General features: G+C 35.1%; 2 protein-coding genes across 2 annotated transcripts; both read left to right on the forward strand.

The window, feature by feature from the left end:
- Positions 1-4,277: 4,277 nt before the first annotated feature.
- On the forward strand, positions 4,278-6,447 carry LOC104220089 (polygalacturonase-like). The gene is made up of 4 exons (XM_009770902.2): positions 4,278-4,738; positions 5,088-5,377; positions 5,461-5,689; positions 6,069-6,447. Exons 1-4 carry the CDS (start codon positions 4,292-4,294, stop codon positions 6,285-6,287), a joined length of 1,185 nt encoding a protein of 394 aa, XP_009769204.1. The 5' UTR covers positions 4,278-4,291; the 3' UTR covers positions 6,288-6,447.
- Positions 6,448-15,121: 8,674 nt separating this feature from the next.
- On the forward strand, positions 15,122-18,589 carry LOC138879033 (uncharacterized). The gene is made up of 8 exons (XM_070158607.1): positions 15,122-15,217; positions 15,299-15,526; positions 15,611-15,809; positions 16,525-17,456; positions 17,516-17,591; positions 17,695-17,823; positions 17,914-18,069; positions 18,186-18,589. The coding sequence occupies exons 1-8, from the start codon at positions 15,122-15,124 to the stop codon at positions 18,587-18,589; spliced, it is 2,220 nt and encodes a 739-aa protein (XP_070014708.1).
- Positions 18,590-19,655: the final 1,066 nt, after the last annotated feature.

The following is a 19,655-nucleotide window of genomic DNA, read 5'->3' on the forward strand; positions in this document are numbered from 1 at the left end:
GGTTCTATAGTTGTGTTATCGCCACATGTTGAGCCTGAAACATTTCGAAGATTAGTTGCAGGCTTACCCCCATCACCTTCACCTTTGGGAGCCTCCGATCAGTTGGTCGGGGTCCCCCGCGAATGTTGTTTCTGTGATAAGTTAGTGGATTGACGTCGATGGCCACCTGTGAGTTAGCATCGACCGGATCGGCAACTATGACTCCATTGGGATTAGTAGGAGGCACCTTGTTGCTAGGCACCAAATTATTGTTTTCGCCATGATGGCTAGACTCAGCATCAACGTTCAAGAAGGTAGACTGAGAATTTGACATTTTTGAGTCGACCTGAAATTAAGACTTTAAAGATCAAGCATAAAACAGAATGTGTTATGGAGATTTGTATCAAGTCACCACTATTATCCTTAGCCCCATGGTGGGCACCAAACTGTTTACCCTTGAATCGAATAATAATTAAATTTGTACGCGGTTTTAAGGATATGTGGATTGATTCAACACAAATAGTCAGGAATATTAAATAAATGAGTTAAAGATAAAATGAATAATCAAACCAGTTGTAATGTTACGGCCTAGCCCGACTTAGGTTGAACTATAGTTTTGCCCTCGATCGGACCCCTGGTTCGAACTCAAATCGGATGAGGAACAAACAGTTAAGTAAGTATCTTTGCAATAGCTAGAAAGCAGAAAATGAATTTGTATTACCTTGATTTGCGTATTATAATGTCCATAAAAAGAAAAAAAATCTCCCATTTATATAATAAGGGAGTTTCATCCCTAATACAAATCTAAAGAAGGTAAAAATCTTTCTTGCTCATTAATTACGGATCCGACATAGGCGAGATCCACGCTGTGATATCCGGTCATGTACGAATATCACGGCCCCTTATCTGTCATGCATAACCGTTTACCGTATTTTCCGAGGTTTTAGAACTCGTTCTGGTTCTGGGGAGCGTCGCTTTATTATGCTCGGTGACGACACATCGTTCTTCTTTCAGGGGTCTCGATACGGAGGGTTTCTGGACTCAATTTTAGTCTCGTGCATCCATTCTCTTTTCCCGTTTTCTCCACCTGAAAATCGGGGTATGCTATATCCCGATTTTACCCGTATACAATATTAACAAATTCCTAACATGTGTAATTAATTTATTCAAAATTCAATATAATAAGGTGTCTTTTCTAGAATTCAGAATTTATAAACTCAAAATTCTGAATCTGCTTCTGTAGAGGTTATGTGACTAGTTGGCAGCTGGCATAGTATAGTTGCAATGCTCATTCACATCATCCATATATTGACTTTTAGAAAGCCAACCTGAAATATGGAATCCCAAAAACAAGAATATGTGAGTGCATGAAATATGCAGCAACCCCTTTTTGACGACTCCTTTAATTTCTGCATGCAACTTTGTGAACAAAATGTATATAACAAGTTAACAACAGTCGGCGGCGTCAGCCCGTGGTTGAAGGGATTAGGAAATTTAATCTTAGCATAAAATAATGCATTATTTGGCTAGAGGGATTAAAACTCACCGCATAACTTATGCAGATTTGCGTTGGCCGTACAAGAAAATATTAATTTCCGCGTAACTAATGTAGTGCTTGTTTGTCTGTATTAAATAAAATACACGCATTATACATAAATATTTACTGTATAATATGCTCATACTTTCAACTATTAAACAAATACTAATATCCACTGTTTGCTCTTTTACCACAATAAAATTCTATAATAGTGAAAAGTGAACCTAACAAATTGTCACATCCACCGCACCATCGTCCCCTAACAAATCAGTTGTCGCGAAGCTCCGCCAAAAAAAAAAAAAAAGCAAACAAATGATTAAAGAAAGAACTATTCGTGCACAAAACATCTTCATTCACGAAGGCTCCAAGAAAGGATGACACCCAAAAGGTGTAACGTAGACAGTCTATCTTGATGCAAATATTAACGACTGACAGAGACGGCTCAAAGGATTAAATAGCCTAAAGCCGAGCTATATTAAGAAGCCTCTTAAATTTATTTTGTAAAATTCATATAATAATGAGACACAAAAAATTTGCTTTCTGATCTGTTGATCCATCAAACTATGACTAAATAAAGTAGCTAAGTCAAAGACTGAGTTAAAATCAGAAAATAAAAAAATCAAAAATATGAGAAGAAATGAATGAACTTAGAGGAGGATAACTTAAAACTAAAGAGGAAGACAAAATACGCTTACTACTAAGAGAAAAAATTTATTGTTATTTTCTAACTCATCTTTATAACCTCAACAAAATAAATAAATTGTTAAAACTTAAAATCTCTTATTATAGTTATTATATAAACTCAAGTATATGTTATGCATTCCTAGTAATATTTTTGGGGCCGTGTAGTTTTGGGGGCCTAAGGCAATGGCTTTAGTAACTTTATCCTTCGCCCCTGATGACTGATTCCAGGGCTCGAATTTGTAACCTATAATCACAAAAATTAAAGACAATTCTACCGTTACTTCAAAGTCCTCTATCGTAGCAAACAAATGACACTTTGAGATATATTAATAAAAGAAGAAAATTACAGCTATGACCATTAGTATCTTGTCCAAAATAGTTGCATCATGCAGAAAAGGTGACGTGAAAAAGGAATTACTACAGTCTACATATTTCATGCATGCACGTATCCTTGTTTTTGGGATTCCATGTTAGCTTTTGTTAAAGTAAATAAAAAGTCAGTATAATTGAATTTATAGTACAACTTTATCATTTCAAAGCCACTAGCTAGCTACATAGGGTTAGGACAATTGCCATCGGATCTTAAAGTCCTCTTTTGTTTTGGTTCAAACTTCAAAGTTTTCAACAAGTTAGTAAATACTTCAACACGTTTAATTTGGAGAATAATTAATGCAATCATTTCAAACTTTATAATAAAAAATTGTGACATGACTTCCACTGGAAGATAAAATGCATATTCTTTCTAAGAGTTTAAGTTATACATATAATCTGTGTGAACTTTTACATATACTATTAAGTCACCTAAAGAAAATGTATAGATAAGCCTCCTTTTATTCGTAATTTTAAAAATAAAACAGATTACCAGCTAAATCATAAAGGTGACCTTATGATGTCAAAATTTCTCTTTCTAAATATTATGGTGAATTGGTCCTTCCTAGATTTTCACATGTAGAAGTTATGTCAATTTAACCATACGTGTGCTTTTGCTTAAGCTCAACTATAGCTCCCAAATACCTAGTAGGCTATGTTCCTCATAGGTTAAAATAGTCCATAAACCACAAGGAATTTCATTATCCATAAACAACAGTCAACTTAGGATAAATCAACTTGAACTTGTAATAGTATCCACCTAATATATTTTTTGACCCGATCCCTTATACTTAGTTCCTAATTCAATAGGAGTACTTAGTAATTAATACATGCACGTGATTTTAGAGCCTCACCTTATAATGCATTGGCAAATTAACAGTGCTATGTAAAAATTTCAATATATCAAATGGAAGGATCAATACCTTTAATCAAATATTGTTCAAATTTACGTTTACCATGCATGTAAATGCATTTTAGAAACAACAAAATAGGCTTCTCATGTCATTTTATTCCCTCTTGAAGTGTCTCTTGGACAAATTTTAATTTTAAATGGAAAAGGAGGGCTGCAAAGAGTTATGGGTGTTAAATTTCTGTCTTTTAAATCTTTATAGGAGTATATAACATTACAACACATTTAATTAATATTCAAATGTATAAGAAACATAAGCTGCTCATATGTTTGAACTCCCCCCCCCCCCCCCAGTTTTCTCCTTGAAATAAGGTGCCAACAATTGGTAGATTTTCCCATGTGATTGCGTATGTATCTCAAGTCTTATTTCCCAAATTCCAACATTAGGGAGAAAACCCCACTACCCACTACTCCTCCCGGTGGCTTAGCAATATATAGTGAAGAGTGGTCAGAACATCTTTCATCGAAAAATTATATTATGCATATAAAAGATTATATTGTGTATATAAATCAAAAATTATTTTTTATATATGTATATTAAATCGTGAACATTCTTAGTGAAATTTCTGATTTCGCCACTAGCCCGCCCCAAAACCTAATTACTTTCATTGAAGCCTAAAACCGTCTATTAAAAAAAGTTTACGTTTTTCAAAATTCTATTTTTTTTCATGAAAATACCACACTGATATTGACACACAAATAACTCAAAGCCTTTGCACCAAAAAAAAAAAAAAAAACCAAAGCCTATAAATATCCCTCCAAACAACTCAAACTCCTCATCACTTTTCCAAGCCCACATCTAGAAAACAAAAATGTTGAGCAAAATGAGTCCCTTAGCAATTTTCCTAATTCTCTTCATCTTCCTTTTCAACTTATCATCATCAGCAAGTACTATGTACAATGTCCAAAATTTTGGAGCCAAATCCAATGGAAAAACTGATTCATCAAAAGCATTTCTGAGTGCATGGGCTGCAGCCTGTGCTTCTACTAGCCCGGCCACTATTTACGTGCCACGTGGAAGTTACTTGATTCGTAATGCATACTTTTATGGCCAAACATGCAAGAGCAAGGCTATTACTATACGTATTGATGGCACTCTCTTAGCTCCCTCTGATTATAATGTAATTGGAAATGCTGGAAATTGGATCATATTCGAAAAAGTTAAAGGTGTTTCCATCTATGGTGGAACCTTTGATGGTCAAGGTGCTGCTCTTTGGGCTTGCAAAACCTCCGGCAAGAATTGTCCTGAAGGCACTACGGTATGTTTTGTTACTCCTTTGTTGTTTCATTTTATCTGACATTATTACTATCTGTCGACTCAAACAAGTTCTTTTTATGATTATTGTCTCAAGTGATTTTTTCAGAAAATTTTAAATTATTAATCATTGTGACTTATAGTACTTTTATTTAGTTTCAAAATTTGTAAATTTTATTTTAAAATTTTTGAAAATTCTATGTAGGGAGTACTTTATTCCAGTTCAAGCTATTAAGAATGCTCTAAAAGAGAGGAAAAAACCCTAGAAATTTGCAATTTACTAGAGAGTTTTGATGATTTGTTTCATCAAACAATCATCTTTGTTTCAATTTGACATTTAAATTTTGGTGCAGGCATTGGCCTTTTACAACTCGAACAACATCACAATCAATGGAGTAACTGCAAAAAATAGCCAAATGTTTCACATTTTGGTAGATGGATGCAAAAACGTGAAGCTACAAGGAGTAAATGTCTCAGCTCCAGGAAATAGCCCTAACACCGATGGAATTCACGTACAATTATCGATAGGAGTCAGTATTATGAACTCTCATATTGGTACTGGAGATGATTGTATCTCAATTGGCCCTGGAAATTCTAACTTATGGATTGAAGGCATTGCTTGTGGCCCTGGTCATGGAATCAGGTTCGGAACATAATATCGCATGTCTATTCAATTATTGAGTTTGATGATAAATGATTATTGATTGGCTTCTATTCAAAGTGCAGCATTGGAAGCTTAGGTTGGAAAGTACAAGAGCCAGGAGTCCAAAATGTAACAATTAAGAGTGTTACATTCACTGGAACAGAGAATGGTGTGAGAGTGAAAACTTGGGCAAGGCCTAGCAATGGATTTGTTAGAGGTGTTCGCTTTCAGCATATACTTATGACTGATGTTCAAAATCCTATTATTATTGACCAAAATTACTGCCCTAATCATGAAAATTGTCCTCATCAGGTAATAACTAAACATTTAAGTAGGTGTTTGTACATAAAAATTACTGTATAATTTTTTTTTGAAAAAGTAGTATTTGGAGTTAAGTTGAAAAATGGTATTTGAAATTTGAAATTATGTTTGAACATTCATTTCACTTAAAAAATATTGTAGTTCTGGGAGTGGGAAAAAAGTTTTTTCTGAAAATTTTGAAAAAGTGGTTTTTGAAAAATTCATTTTTCAAAAAACTTACAAAATTTACGGATAAATACATTTTTGAAAAAAAAAAAAGAATTCTTTTTATGGACGAACAGGGCCTAAATTTAGCATACAATGATGATAAGATTAATGATAAAATTAGATCATGTTCCCTTAATCTAATATTACATTATTCGTTTTTTAGGGATCAGGCGTAAAGATAAGTGATATAACGTATCAAGACATACATGGAACATCAGCTACAGAAGTTGGAGTGAAATTTGATTGTAGCAAAGTAAATCCATGCAGTGGAATAAGACTTGAAAATGTGAATCTAAGTTACAAAAATCATCCAGCTGAAGCTACATGTGTTAATGCTGGAGGAAGAGCGTCTGGTTTAGAACAACCTACTAGTTGTTTATAAGTAAATGTAAAATAATAATTATTTATTTGTATAATACCATTCTATATACTTTCACAAGATGAAAATAAAGTTGTGGTCATCTTATCAAGAACACTGTATACTAATGTTAAAAATTTAATATATATACCTTGAAAAAGCAAAGAAAATGTAGATTTTTGGCTGCTATTGCATGCAGGCTCGAAGTCTTAAAGGATACCTTAGATTTCTTTTGTTATATTTTATTGTTTCTTAAGTGATATATGCCTCATGCAACAATTAATATTTTGTGAAATGTCTTTTTTGAGACTTTTATTTCATGCTGCGCAATATGTATGATTTTTCATAAGCGACATCGAAACAAGGAAATGAATAAATCTTTATATTGAAAGTGTTATTAGATTTAATATTTGTACCCAATATTATTTGGGAAATTTTTATAAAGCACTATCTTTTAGTAGTAGTTAGTCATCTATAGATACCATTTGATATATTACGGATTATAGATACCTTTTTATGTGGTTATAAGATGTATTTGATGTATTTAAGCTATTGTATTCATGAATATAGTAGCAAAAATAGGTGTGAATCAGGGAAGCCCAGCTAATCAGTTGTTGTATTCGAGTGTATTCGACTACGTTCATGGAGTGAAACATGGGATTACAGCTGGACAGATTATTGTATTCGACTGTATTCACGGCGTGAAATAGGGGATTACACTGTTTTTAAAAGGTAAAGTGAATCAATTAACATAATAGACTCCTAATATAACTCAACAAACTCAATTATAACACACAAATTTTGTATTTTTAGTTATAAAAAAGATTCTCAACCTAAAAATACCCAAAAAAATAGCAATCTTCAGAGAAATTATATAATATATCTAAATACATAAATTATATTAATTTAAAAAAAGTTATGTATACATTCATGGCATATAGCGAGACAGTGAATACAATGAAATAAAGACAGTGAAAACAATGAAATACATGCAATATAACGAGATACATTGAATTACAATGAAAAAAAAAGACAATGAATAAAATAAAATACATGACAATATATTGACATATATTAACAGAAAATCATCCTACAACATCCATATCTCAATTTTTTCAATTGACAGAGACGATATTCACTATTGTTATGACTTGGAGAACATGGGATTTTTGCTTTTCCTGTTGGCTTTTTAGTTGAACGTGACTAGAGATTTGGAAAGCTCCATTTACGCCAAAGGTAAAATTAGCAACGGACCCACATACTAATCATACATAATTTTTGCGGGCATGGAAATACGCTGCCGCAAGACAACTTCTTGATCTGTAGCAGTTCAAGCAGTACCACTTGTCTCGCTATGGCTGCTTCCCCTGCTGACCCAGTCAATTCTGTCCTCAACGTCATCGCGAGTGCAACTATACTCTAACAATTCTCCTACTACAATGGAGGATATCGACGGAGGAGAAATCGCAAGCGAACTAGATAGAGAAGAGGAAGAGAATCGAAAATTTTAATGGGATGGGGGAAGAGAATGGGATGTATCAAAGTAGAGAGAGAGAAAATATTGTAACTGATTAGCGTATTTAGTGGCGTAGGGCTAGGAGGTTGTTAACCAAAATTAAATATTTTGTTATAAACCTTAAAAGGTATCTATATAATATAATTTTTTTAAATAGTATTTATTTAAAACAAATAAAGTGTTAACATTTGCTATAAGAGGTAAAAAATCCATATTTTTATTTTGCTTATTGGATTGAACTTTGGTCTGATGGCTTACAGATGCTGTTGGATGCGCCTGGACCCAAAAATGTAGGTATATATATATATATAGTGTATACAAAAATTATACTATAAATTTTATGCACTTTTTCGACCACTGAATGTAAATAGTTTCTGGCGCATGCTAAAAGTGAAAAAAACCCTAAGTAATATCACTTTTAGCCCGCGCTAGAAACTATTTACATTCGATAGCCGAAAAAGTGTATAACATTTGTATAATTTTTGTATATAATATACAAAACGTATACATATATTCAACAAATATATAGTTTTTCAGCTATTATTTTAAGAGCGGCTATACAACGTGATTTTCCCATTTTATTACTTAGATCTCAAACTATCAACAGGCCCATTAATAACAAAGTTAAACTTGCAGTAAAGAGATCGGGAACTTTTCAACGCGTTTTTCACTTTAAACATCCCCAAGTTTGACTAGAAGTTTAATAAAACTCCTCTATATAATTCACAAGTTTGGTTTAGATTTAATATAACTCCCAATATATTTTACAAGTTTTGGATTAGAGGTTTAAAATAAATCCTCTAATATTTCACTTAATAAACAAATTTTTCTCCAATTTGAGTAACTGATAAGAATTACAGAAATGTCAACACCCAAATTCTAGATTATAAAGCCCAAATATAAGTACACTACAAGAAAATTAATATAAAGCCCAAATATAATTACACTATAAGAAAATGGTAAAATTGTGACGGAATATTTGAGACGAAGCATTCTGTCACAAATTGTGACGCATTTATGATAAATCAACCTTACATGGACGAAATTATCAAAAGATTTTTTAATATATTTGAGACCAAAGTACATGCACAATATAATCTTGTTGATGTTAACAAAAGAAGGATCTTTAATAAATATGAACCATTTATTATGGCAGTGCAAGCTACTCAGGTGTATCTTGAAACTTATCCTACTCTAAAGAGGACAACAGATGAATGGTTAGCTGTTTGTAATATAAAGGCACGATCTGTTGTGGAGATTTCAAAAAAAAAAAAAAGCAGAACAACCTATTGATTCAGCTTTTCAAGAGGATGACATTCAAGTACTATTTTAGTGAATTTGGTTAGTAAGTTAAGTTAGTATTCTGTAAAATTTTGGATAGTTTTGAGTAATTGTATGTTATAAGAAGTTTCCACCTTTTCAGTTATGTCCTTATATTTGTTGTACATCTTATCTTTTGTATCCACAAAATAAATTGATGTTATTGAAAGCTAGTACTTAATCTTATAAGGAACTTTGTTGCTTTAGTTATAAGTTGTACATCATATCTTTTGTATTCACAAAATGAACTGATATAATGTAAAAGCTAATACTTTATCTTATGAGGAACATTGTTGCTTCAGTTATTAAGATTTATTATGTTAAGAGATTTCATGAGCTATTTTGTATTTATTCAAAGCTGTGATCCATTGCTAATTAATAAACTTTTAAGAATATGAGTGACTCGCCATCATCATTCCTGGTACTCCAGATATCTCCGTCGGATCTACTACCGGCTCATGCCCATCTAGTCGGTCGGCCATCTCAGTTGTGGGAGAAAAGTAAGAAATAATATTTTTGTGTATATGTTTTAAATTTTTAAAATATAAATATTGTGAAATGTATTATTTATTTATTTTTAATTTTGTTCAGGTTCGTTCCTAATGTTCATTCTATCTCGAAGACCATCACCGATACCTTCATGGAGCGGCAAGATGCTACTGGTTACACATGGATGTTGTATACGGCCAAAATTGGAGAGTTCGACTTTGGGGCTACTATGCCGCTCCACCCCTAACCTCGAAGAAGCGCGAAGCAGAGCGTGAGGTGCGACCCCGATGTGTGTTCCTCGAGGGAGCATATCAAAGGCTCACAATGGTCGACCTCAGAGCAGTACAATCAATGATCGTCAAGGAAAGACAGGAAAGCTCCCAAAGACACGTGGTTAGAGCTGACTAGGTCTGCAAGAATAATACAAATCCGTACTAAGTCATTATACAGCTGTACCCATAGTATTTATTCATCATTTATTAGACATGTATTATGTTGAGATTCTCCTCTCCTATATAAAGGGACCCTTATCATATTGTAAGAGGATTCAGAGTATTACACAACACATTGAAAATAATACAACATTTTCTGCTCTTCACTTAAACAATTGTTCTACACATTTATTGTTGATTCATTCATTGTTCATTTATTGTTCTTCATTCATTGCTCATTATTAACATCAAAAGGCCATCTTTGAGGCCCTCATTATCATTGATCCTTCAACAGTTGTTCATTGCTATAAGCCCTATCTGGACCTCAAGGCCCTACTCCAGCCAACTCGAGGCCCAGCCTTGTGACCCTATTGGTTTGCATTTCTTATTTTCTTTACTTAGACTTAGCATCTATTGCATAACAACTAGTATTGAAATAAATTACGTATTTTTAGAAATACAAAATCAAATATAATTGTAGTTACCATTTTCAAGGTAAACAGTTTGGCGCCCACCGTGGGGCTAAGAATAATAGCGATTGTTTTGGTGCTAGTTTTCTGATAACACAAGTTATTCTTCACACTTTTTCTTGTCCAAGAATCTCTGATTTCTGGTCAAAAATGTCTAACTCAGCAAATACACGTGAAAATAATGGTATTGGGCTTCTGGGAGAAAACGGAGCAGACGCCAGTTTACCACTGCAAAACCCAGAGGTAGCACCAGCAGATGTCAGTGTACCACCACAAAACCCAGGGGAAGCACCAGCACAAATCCCCATCTATGTGAGCTCGCGGAACGTTGTGCATGTCAATATAAGCTCTCCTACCGACGGGAGTATGCGCGGTGAGGAAAGAGACGTTAGTCTTCAAGTCATTTTTGAAATGTTGCAAGCACAACAAGTGGCTATTGCTCAGCTACAAAGCCACCAAAAAACCCCAAGCACCGTAGCACCGGAAACGGCTTCTCGAGTCGAGCAGGTACCAGAGAGATCGAGCAACAACGGGTCAGCAACATACCCCGCTATTATGAAGATGCTCGAGGACCTCACCAGAAGAATTGAATTAGGAGAAAAGAAGATAGAAGATAACGATAAAAGGGTGGAGACTTATAACTCGAGGGTCGATCAGATCCCGAGCGCACCCCCAATTCTGAAGGGAGTATATTCAAAGAAGTTCATGCAGAGGCCATTCCCACCAAGTGCAACTCCGAAGCCCATCCCGAAGAAATTCAGAATGCCCGATGTCCTGAAGTATAATGGGACCACGGACCCAAATGAGCACATCACCGCTTATACTTGTGCTGTAAAAGGAAATAACTTAAAGGATGACGAGATAGAGTCTGTCCTGTTGAAGAAATTTGGAGAAACACTATCGAAAGGGGATATGATGTAGTATCATAACCTGCCCCCAAATTCAATAGACTAATTTGCCATATTGGCAGATTCTTTTGTGAGGGCACATGCTGGTGCCATCAAGGTCGCCACCAGGAATTCTGATGTATTCAAAATCAAACAGAGAGAACGAGATGCTAAGGGAATTCGTATCTCGTTTTCAGATGGAGAGAATGGAATTACCACCAGTCTCCGACTACTGGGCAGTATAGGCCTTCACTCAAGGCTTGAACGAACGAAGCTCGGTAGCTTCAAGGCAGTTAAACCAAAATTTGATCGAATATCCCGTCGTGACCTAGGCGAATGTGCACAACAGGTACCAATCAAAGATCAGGGTTGAAGACGACCAACTAAGAGCCCTATCGGGCTTAGTATATCCCAGAAAGCTCTTAACAAATGAGCAAATGTTTACAGAAAGGGAGTCAAGATCAAACAAAGAAAGATACCAGGTGTATGCAGAAGATCGAAGAAATGCGCCAAAGCGTAACATGCCTCGAGGCGATCGAAGGGCAGATCGAGGTCAAAATTCTCGGGGACTCATGAGTAAAGCCGGGTTCGATAGGCACACTGGGCCGGTAGAGGCACCCCAGTTATCTGAATACAACTTCAACGTCGATGTCTCGGGCATCGTATAAGCCATAGGGAAAATCAAAGATGCCAGGTGGCCAAAACCCGTACTATTAAATCCTTCACAGAGTAACCCTAACTTGGTGTGTCAATATCATGGCACTCACGGTCATAGGAACGAGTACTGCAGGCAGCTTCGAGAAGAGGTAGCCCGACTGATCAGCGAGGGGCCCCTTTGAGAATTCCTCAACGACCGAGCTAAAAACAAATTTCAGGAAAGAGAGGCGAACAGAAAAAACGAACCAAAAGAACCACAGCACATCATCCACATGATCGTTGGAGGGGTCGACGCCCCAGAGGATGTTCTCACATTCAGCGAAGAGGACAACGAGACCTTGTCTCAGCCTCATAATGATGCACTGGTAATTTCTTTTCTTTTGAATAAAATTCAGATTAAATGTGTGCTCGTGGATCTAGGTAGCTCGGCCAGCATAATCAGGTCGAGGGTGGTGAAGCAGCTCGGACTGCTCGACCAGATCGTACCCGCCTCTCGAGTCCTCAATGGATTTAACATGGCGAGAGAGACAACAAATGGGGAAATCATCCTCCAGATCAACATATCCGGAACAATCCAAGATACCAAGTTTCATTTAATCGAAGGTGACATGAGATACAATGTCTTACTTGGAAGGTCGTGGATACACAGTATGAGGGCAGTACCCTCAACCCTTCATCAAATGATGAAGTTTCCAACCAAGGATGGAGTAAAAGCAGTGTACGGGGAGCAGCACACAGTAAGAGAGATGTTCGCAGTACATAACGCAGCACCGGCATCTATGCCCTCTGCATCGAAGAATCCAAAAGACAAGCAAACAGACAAATAGCAACCACAACCTACATTCTCGGTTCCACCCGAATGAGTAAGTATAGGATCTTGTTGCCCTCGGAGCAAGCAATAAAAAACAAATCGAAGCTCTAACGCCATTAATACTAAGGTAAAACCTTCTCCTTTTACATTTATGTTTTGTACTAACTTATTATAGGTGTCCAATCAAAAGGAATCGAAGCACCCTCCAGCTCGAAGACCTTGGGTTTTAAAGCATGTGTTGCACTCTTTTTCCCTTAGACTAGATTGTTTCCCGAACAGGTTTTACCGGTGAGGTTTTTAATGAGGCAACACGCATATACTACCTAAGGAGAACTCATCAAGTATTCAAGGCTTCTCTTCGATCAACCTCAAATACTGGGGGGCATCACCCCAGGAGGTCGCCTCTTCAAAGAACTCAAACTATGCCTAGGAGGACCCCGATAGGAGAATGATGTATTGGGTCAAACGGTCGAATGAACCGTGTACATGTAGAATAATTGGGCCTCCGAAGGTAAAAAAACATGATAAGTGCATTTTACCAGATGTTAACCACATAAATTCTCTCATAAAAACATATAAATTATCATGTTTCCTCCATATTCTTAACTTTATTTTGCAGGAATAATTATAGCAGCATTATTGTGCGCAACATGAAAAAAAATATTCAAGAAAAATACAACAAAGAAGTGTAAGATCGAGCTATGATTCATTACTGTCGTGACAATGCACCAAGTCTCGATTTGCCATGATGAAATCGATGAAATTTAAACTTTGAATTGCAGAATTCTCATCTCTGAAATTTCAAAATCTAGATTTGCCATTGAAATCTAGCACCAAATCGAGAATTCAAATTCTCATATCTGCAAATGCAAAATCTAGATTTGCCATGGAAATCTAGCACCAAATCGAGAAGTCATCATGAAACTTTCTTATATAAAGAGATGTTGCCCCATCAGAGGAAGGGCAGTAGAGAGAAAGCTTAGAGCTAGAAGTCTGAATCCAAATTCTTAATAAGCTTCTCTATTTTATTTCTTACACTACAATATCATACTCGTCAAATTTTTGGCGCCGTTGCCGAGGATTGGCAACATCTACTTCAGATTAATTATTTTGCTACTAATTTGAGAGCTTACTATTATAATTATTATTATTATTATTATTATTATCTCTTTTTTTTGGTTACTGTTGTAACTATTAATACTAGTAACGTTTTTTTCTTAGTTTTCTCTTATTAACAATAATACTACTTACTATTTTCGTATCATTTTCTTTCTTCATCATTTTAATTTATATTTTACTCTACAGTATCATACTATTATTTCTAGGATCAGATAGTTCTTTTCATTATAAAAAAATACTTTATTTTCTGTTTTTAATTAGTATCACTAATTATATTAAGTACTACTACTATTTTAATTTTTATATAAATTTTTTTTGGTGTCACCACTACTATTTTAGGAACTAAGTTTGATTTCTTTCAAAAAATAAAATCTTTGCTATAAAGATTTTAGGTAGTTTATGACCGGCTCTTCAACAAAAGAGTTGGTGAATTACGACCCAAAAATTGAAAAATCTCTTCGATTGCGCAGGAAAGGACAAACATCATCTCCTCAAAGTATAGCTTGTGAAGAAATGGAGAACGAAGAACTTAACAACAACCAACTCCCGCCACATCAAGTAGAAGAACAGTTTGATGAGGTAGCACCACGACGTGACAGAATAGTCAGAGATTATGCAAGGCCAAATCATTTTGAAGGAGAATCAAGTGTGAGGAGACCACCAATTGCAGCAAACAACTTTGAAATTTGCACAGGCTTGATTCAAACCATTCAACAGTCATGTCAGTTTACTGATGATGCGAGTGAAGATCCTCACACCCATCTAATTGATTTTCTTGAATTAGTTGAAACTTGCAGGTATAATGAAGTCACAACAGACGCTATTAGGTTGCGACTTTTTCCTTTTTCATTAAAAGGTGAAGCCAAAATATGGTTGCGAAGTTTGCCAAGAGGTTCAATCACTACATGGGACCAAATGACTCAGAAATTTCTTAATAAATATTTTTCACCTGCAAAAACATTTAAAATGAAGCAAGAAATCAATAATTTTATGCAGACAGATTCTGAATCTGTATACCAACCTTGGGAACGATTAAAAGCAACGCTAAAAAAATGTCCACACTATAGTATCCAAGATCCTGATATCTTATATATTTTTTATCATGGTCTTAAACCCTCTGCTAGAAATGTTATTGATGCAGCATCATGAGGATCCATAATGAGCAAAACCATTGTAGAAGCCATGCAGTTGCTCAATGAAATTTTAGAAAATGTTGTTCAATGTCCCTCTGACAGAATGGTTGTGAAGAAAGCAGTAGGAGACAATAAAGTTGAAATTTGGAATTCATTAGCGCAACAAATTGCAACTCTGACATAAAAAGTTGAGGCTTTTCAGGTAAATACTCAATCATCATCTCAACTTGAGAACTGTGACATTTGTGGAGGTAATCATCCCAATAATGAGTGCCAAGCTTCAATGAAAAATGAAGAACAAGTAAATATTATTGGTTATAGAACTAGTTATCCATTCGGTAGTCCCATGGCACAAAAACATCCGGGATTCCAATGGAGTAACCCAAATGGTGCTAAAAATCCTCAAAGATTTTTCAATCAAAAGCAGCAGGTACAGGGACCTGATTTTCAAAATCAAAACAGAGGGCAATAAGATTTCTAGAAATATTAACAACTGCCCCAAAGATCTCATCAGCAAAGCCTCGAAGACATCATGTACAAATTCATTAAGGCTACTGATGAGAAGGTTGAAAGTCAAAGTTCAGCCATCAAGAATTTAGAAATCCAGATGAGCCAATTAGCAACCCTCATGTTTGAACAAATAAAAGGTGCTCTACCAAGCAACACCGAAAAAAATCCAAAGGAAAACCTCAAAGCCATCTCTCTGCGGTCAGGTAAAACTCTTGATGATCCATATGCAGATAGACAAGGAAAACCATAAGAAGTGGAACAGGTAAATGAAGGTAAGAATAAAAGAGACTCTGAACTTTTAAAATAACAAAAAGAAAAAGGAAAAAAGGTACAAGAAAATGAATTGAAGACAAGTCCTCACTCTGTACCCCTCCCATTTCCCCAAAAAATGAAAAGAGAAAATCTTGAAAAAGCAGTTTTCAAAGTTTCTAGATATTTTGAAGCAACTTTACATTAACATACCTTTCACAGATGCTTTGACACAAATGCCTTCATATGCTAAATTTCTTAAAGAAATTCTGTCAAATAAAAAAAATTGGAAGAATTTTCAGTGGTTAAGCTTACAGAAAAATGTAGTGCTATACTTCAAATAAGCTCCCACAGAAACTTGGTGATCCAGGAAGTTTTACAATTCCTTGTACCGTGGGAGGTACTCACTTTGAAAAGGCGTTATGTGATTCAGGTGCCTCAATAAATCTAATGCCTTTTTCAATTTTCAGGAAATTAAAACTTGGTGAAATAAAAGATAGTTGTGTGTCTCTTCAATTAGTTGATCAAAGTACTAAGACACCAAAATGAATTATTGAAAATATCCTTGTTATCGTTGACAAATTTGTATTCCCCGTAGATTTTATAGTGCTTGAAATGGAAGAAAATACTGAGTACCATTAATTTTAGGTAGACCATTCCTCGCAACAGGAAGAGAAATTATTGATGTTAATCAAGGACAATTAATATTGCGAGTTGATGAGGAAAGAGTAATATTTGAAATGCAGAAAATGATGAAATTTCCTGGGGATGAGTCATCATCATCTTGTTTTAAAATTGACTTACTAGATGACCTTGTAGATGAATACAAAAATAATCAGTTAATTATTGATTCATTGGAGAGATGTTTGGCTAGGTCAGGTACCATAAGTGATGATAACCCCGTAATTAGAGAACAAGCTGAAATTCTAGAAAAAGAGTCAGAAAATGAGAAAGTCTCACAAGAAGAAGTTCAATTAAAATTTGAACTCAAAGAACTTCCCTCTCATTTAAAATATGTGTTTCTTGAACCTGAATTATTTCTAGTAATCATTTCATCTTCTTTGACTATAAAACAGAAAAACAAACTGATTGGAGTCCTGAGAAAACACAAAACAGCCTTAGGGTGGACTATAACTGATATCAAAGGAATCAGTCCAGCTATTTGTATGCACAGGATTCTTATGGAGAATGATTATAAGCCAATAGTCCAACCCCAAAGGAGACTAAACCCAACAATGCAGGAAGTCGTCAAGAAAGAAGTGGTGAAACTTCTAGTAGCAGGTATCATTTATCCAATATCTGACAGTCCTTGGGTAAGTCCTATACAAGTAGTACCAAAGAAAGGAGGTATGACAGTAATAAAAAATAAAAATAATGAACTCATACCTACTAGAACAGTCACAGGATGGAAAGTCTGTATTGATTACAGACGACTTAATGATGTCACAAGAAAAGATCATTTTTCTCTGCCCTTTATTGATCAAATGCTTGAAAGAGTTGCAGGCCATGGTTTTTACTGTTTTCTTGACGGATATTATGGGTATAATCAAATACCAATTGCTCCAGAAGATCAAGAGAAAAGCACATTCACATGCCCCAAGGTATGTATGCTTACCGAAGAATGTCATTTGGACTATGCAATGCTCCTGCTACATTTCAGTGTTGTATGTTCGCAATTTTCTCTAATATGACTGAAAAGTTTCTTGAAATATTTATGGATGATTTCACACTTTTTGGTAAGACATTTGAAGATAGTCTCTGTATTAACTTTGGTCCTTAAAAGATGTGAAGAGGCAAATTTAGTTCTTAATTGGGAAAAATATCATTTCATGGTAACAGAGAGAATTGTTTTAGGACATAAAATTTCTGCTAAAGGGATAGAAGTTGATAAGGCTAAAATAGATCTTATAGCAGGATTACTCCCTCCTACCACTATTAAAGGCATTAGAAGTTTCTTAGGGCATGCAGGTTTTTATAGAAGGGTTATAAAAGATTTTTCAAAAAACTCAAAACCTCTGACTAACCTACTTATGAAAGATGTGAAGTTTGAATTTATAGATGATTGCAGAAAAGCATTTAAGATTCTCAAGGAACATTTGACTAATGCTCCAATTGTTATTTCTCCTGATTGGAGCGAACCATTTGATATAATGTGTGATTCAAGTGATATAGCAGTTGGAGCGATATTGGGACAAAAGAGAGACAAGATTTTAGGCCTATTTACTACGCCAGTAGAACCCTCAATGAAGCTCAGAAGAATTATGCTACAACTGAGAAAGAACTACTTGCTGTAGTATTTGCATTTGACAAATTTTGTTCCTATTTGATAGGAACAAAGGTTACAATTTATACTGATCATACAGCTTTAAAGTACCTCTTAGCAAAGAAGAATGCTAGACCCAGATTGCTAAGATGGATACTCCTTTTGCAAGAATTCGATCTTAAAATAAAAGATCGAAAAGGTTTTGAGAATCAGGTAGCTGATCATTTATCTCGTTTGGAAAATCCTCCTACTGAAATAGAAGATATCAAAGAGGGATTTCCCGATGAACATATATTTTCAGTCACAACTGTTATAAATCGACCACCTTGGTTCGCTGATATTGCCAACTATTTGGCTGGAGGATGGATTCTAAAAGATCTTTCTTATAAACAAAAGAAAAAACTTAAAAAAGAAGCAAGACATTATTACTGGGAAGATCCTTACTTGTTTAATTTTGTGCAGATGATATAATTAGGAGATGTGTGCTGGAGACAGAAATGAACAACATCTTAAGTCACTGCCATGATGGGGCTGTAGGAGGACACTATGGAGGAAGAAAGACAGTTGCTAAAGTATTTGAAGTTGGATTTTTCTGGCCTACTATATTCAAAGATGCAAGGAATTATGTTGTTACTAGCGATAAATGCCATAGAATCGGTAACAATTCAAAAAGGGACGAAATGCCTCTTAACTCTATTTTTGTGTGTGAAATCTTTGATGTATGTGGCATTGATTTTATGGGTCCTTTTCCTCCTTCCAGCGGCTATGAATATATTTTGGTAGCTGTTGACTACGTTTCAAAATGGGTAGAAGCAGTTGCTACTAGAAAAAATGATGCTCATATTGTTTGTGCTTTTCTCAAGAAAAATATTTTTTCTAGATTCGGAACTCCACGAGTTATAATAAGTGATCAAGGAACTCATTTTATAAATAGACAATTTGCTAGTTTGTTGTTAAAATATGGAGTAACTCATAAAACAGGAGCTCCATATCATGCTCAAACAAGCGGGCAAGTTGAAGTATCCAATAAAGAATTAAAAAGAATTTTAGAAAAAACTGTTGGTTCTTCTCGAAAAGATTGGTCTTTAAAGTTAGATTATGTTGTATGGGCATATAGAACTGCTTTCAAAACTCCCATAGGCACATCTCCTTATAGACTAGTTTTTAGAAAAGCTTGTTATTTACCTCTGGAATTAGAACATAAAGCATATTGGGCTATAAATTGTTGAATCTAAACTTGCCAGATGCAGGTAAAAATCGTCTATTGCAGCTTGATGACTTGGAAGAGTTCAGACTTACAGCATACGAAAATGCTAAATTGTACAAGGAAAAGACAAAAAAAATGGCATGACAAGCTCATCCACCATAAAGATTTTAAAGTTGGGAATCATGTTCTGTTATACAATAGCCGATTAAGATTATTTCCAGGAAAGTTTAAGTCACGTTAGATAGGACCATACACAGTAATAGAGATTGCCCCATATGGTGCCATTGAAATACAACATGCAGATGGGGGAGACAAATTCAAAGTAAACGG

Source organism: Nicotiana sylvestris, chromosome 10, assembly GCF_000393655.2.
Source record: "Nicotiana sylvestris chromosome 10, ASM39365v2, whole genome shotgun sequence".
Classification (NCBI taxonomy): Eukaryota; Viridiplantae; Streptophyta; class Magnoliopsida; order Solanales; family Solanaceae; genus Nicotiana; species Nicotiana sylvestris.

Coding starts and splice junctions, on each gene's coding strand:
- LOC104220089 (XM_009770902.2), top strand. CDS start 4,292: ATGTTGAGCAAAATGAGTCCCTTAGCAATTTTCCTAATTCTCTTCATC. Junction 5,378..5,460: donor GGCCCTGGTCATGGAATCAG/GTTCGGAACATA, acceptor TTCAAAGTGCAG/CATTGGAAGCTTAGGTTGGA. Junction 5,690..6,068: donor ATGAAAATTGTCCTCATCAG/GTAATAACTAAA, acceptor TTCGTTTTTTAG/GGATCAGGCGTAAAGATAAG.
- LOC138879033 (XM_070158607.1), top strand. CDS start 15,122: ATGAGCAAAACCATTGTAGAAGCCATGCAGTTGCTCAATGAAATTTTA. Junction 17,824..17,913: donor AAGTTTCTTAGGGCATGCAG/GTTTTTATAGAA, acceptor TTGAATTTATAG/ATGATTGCAGAAAAGCATTT. Junction 18,070..18,185: donor AAAGAGAGACAAGATTTTAG/GCCTATTTACTA, acceptor CCTATTTGATAG/GAACAAAGGTTACAATTTAT.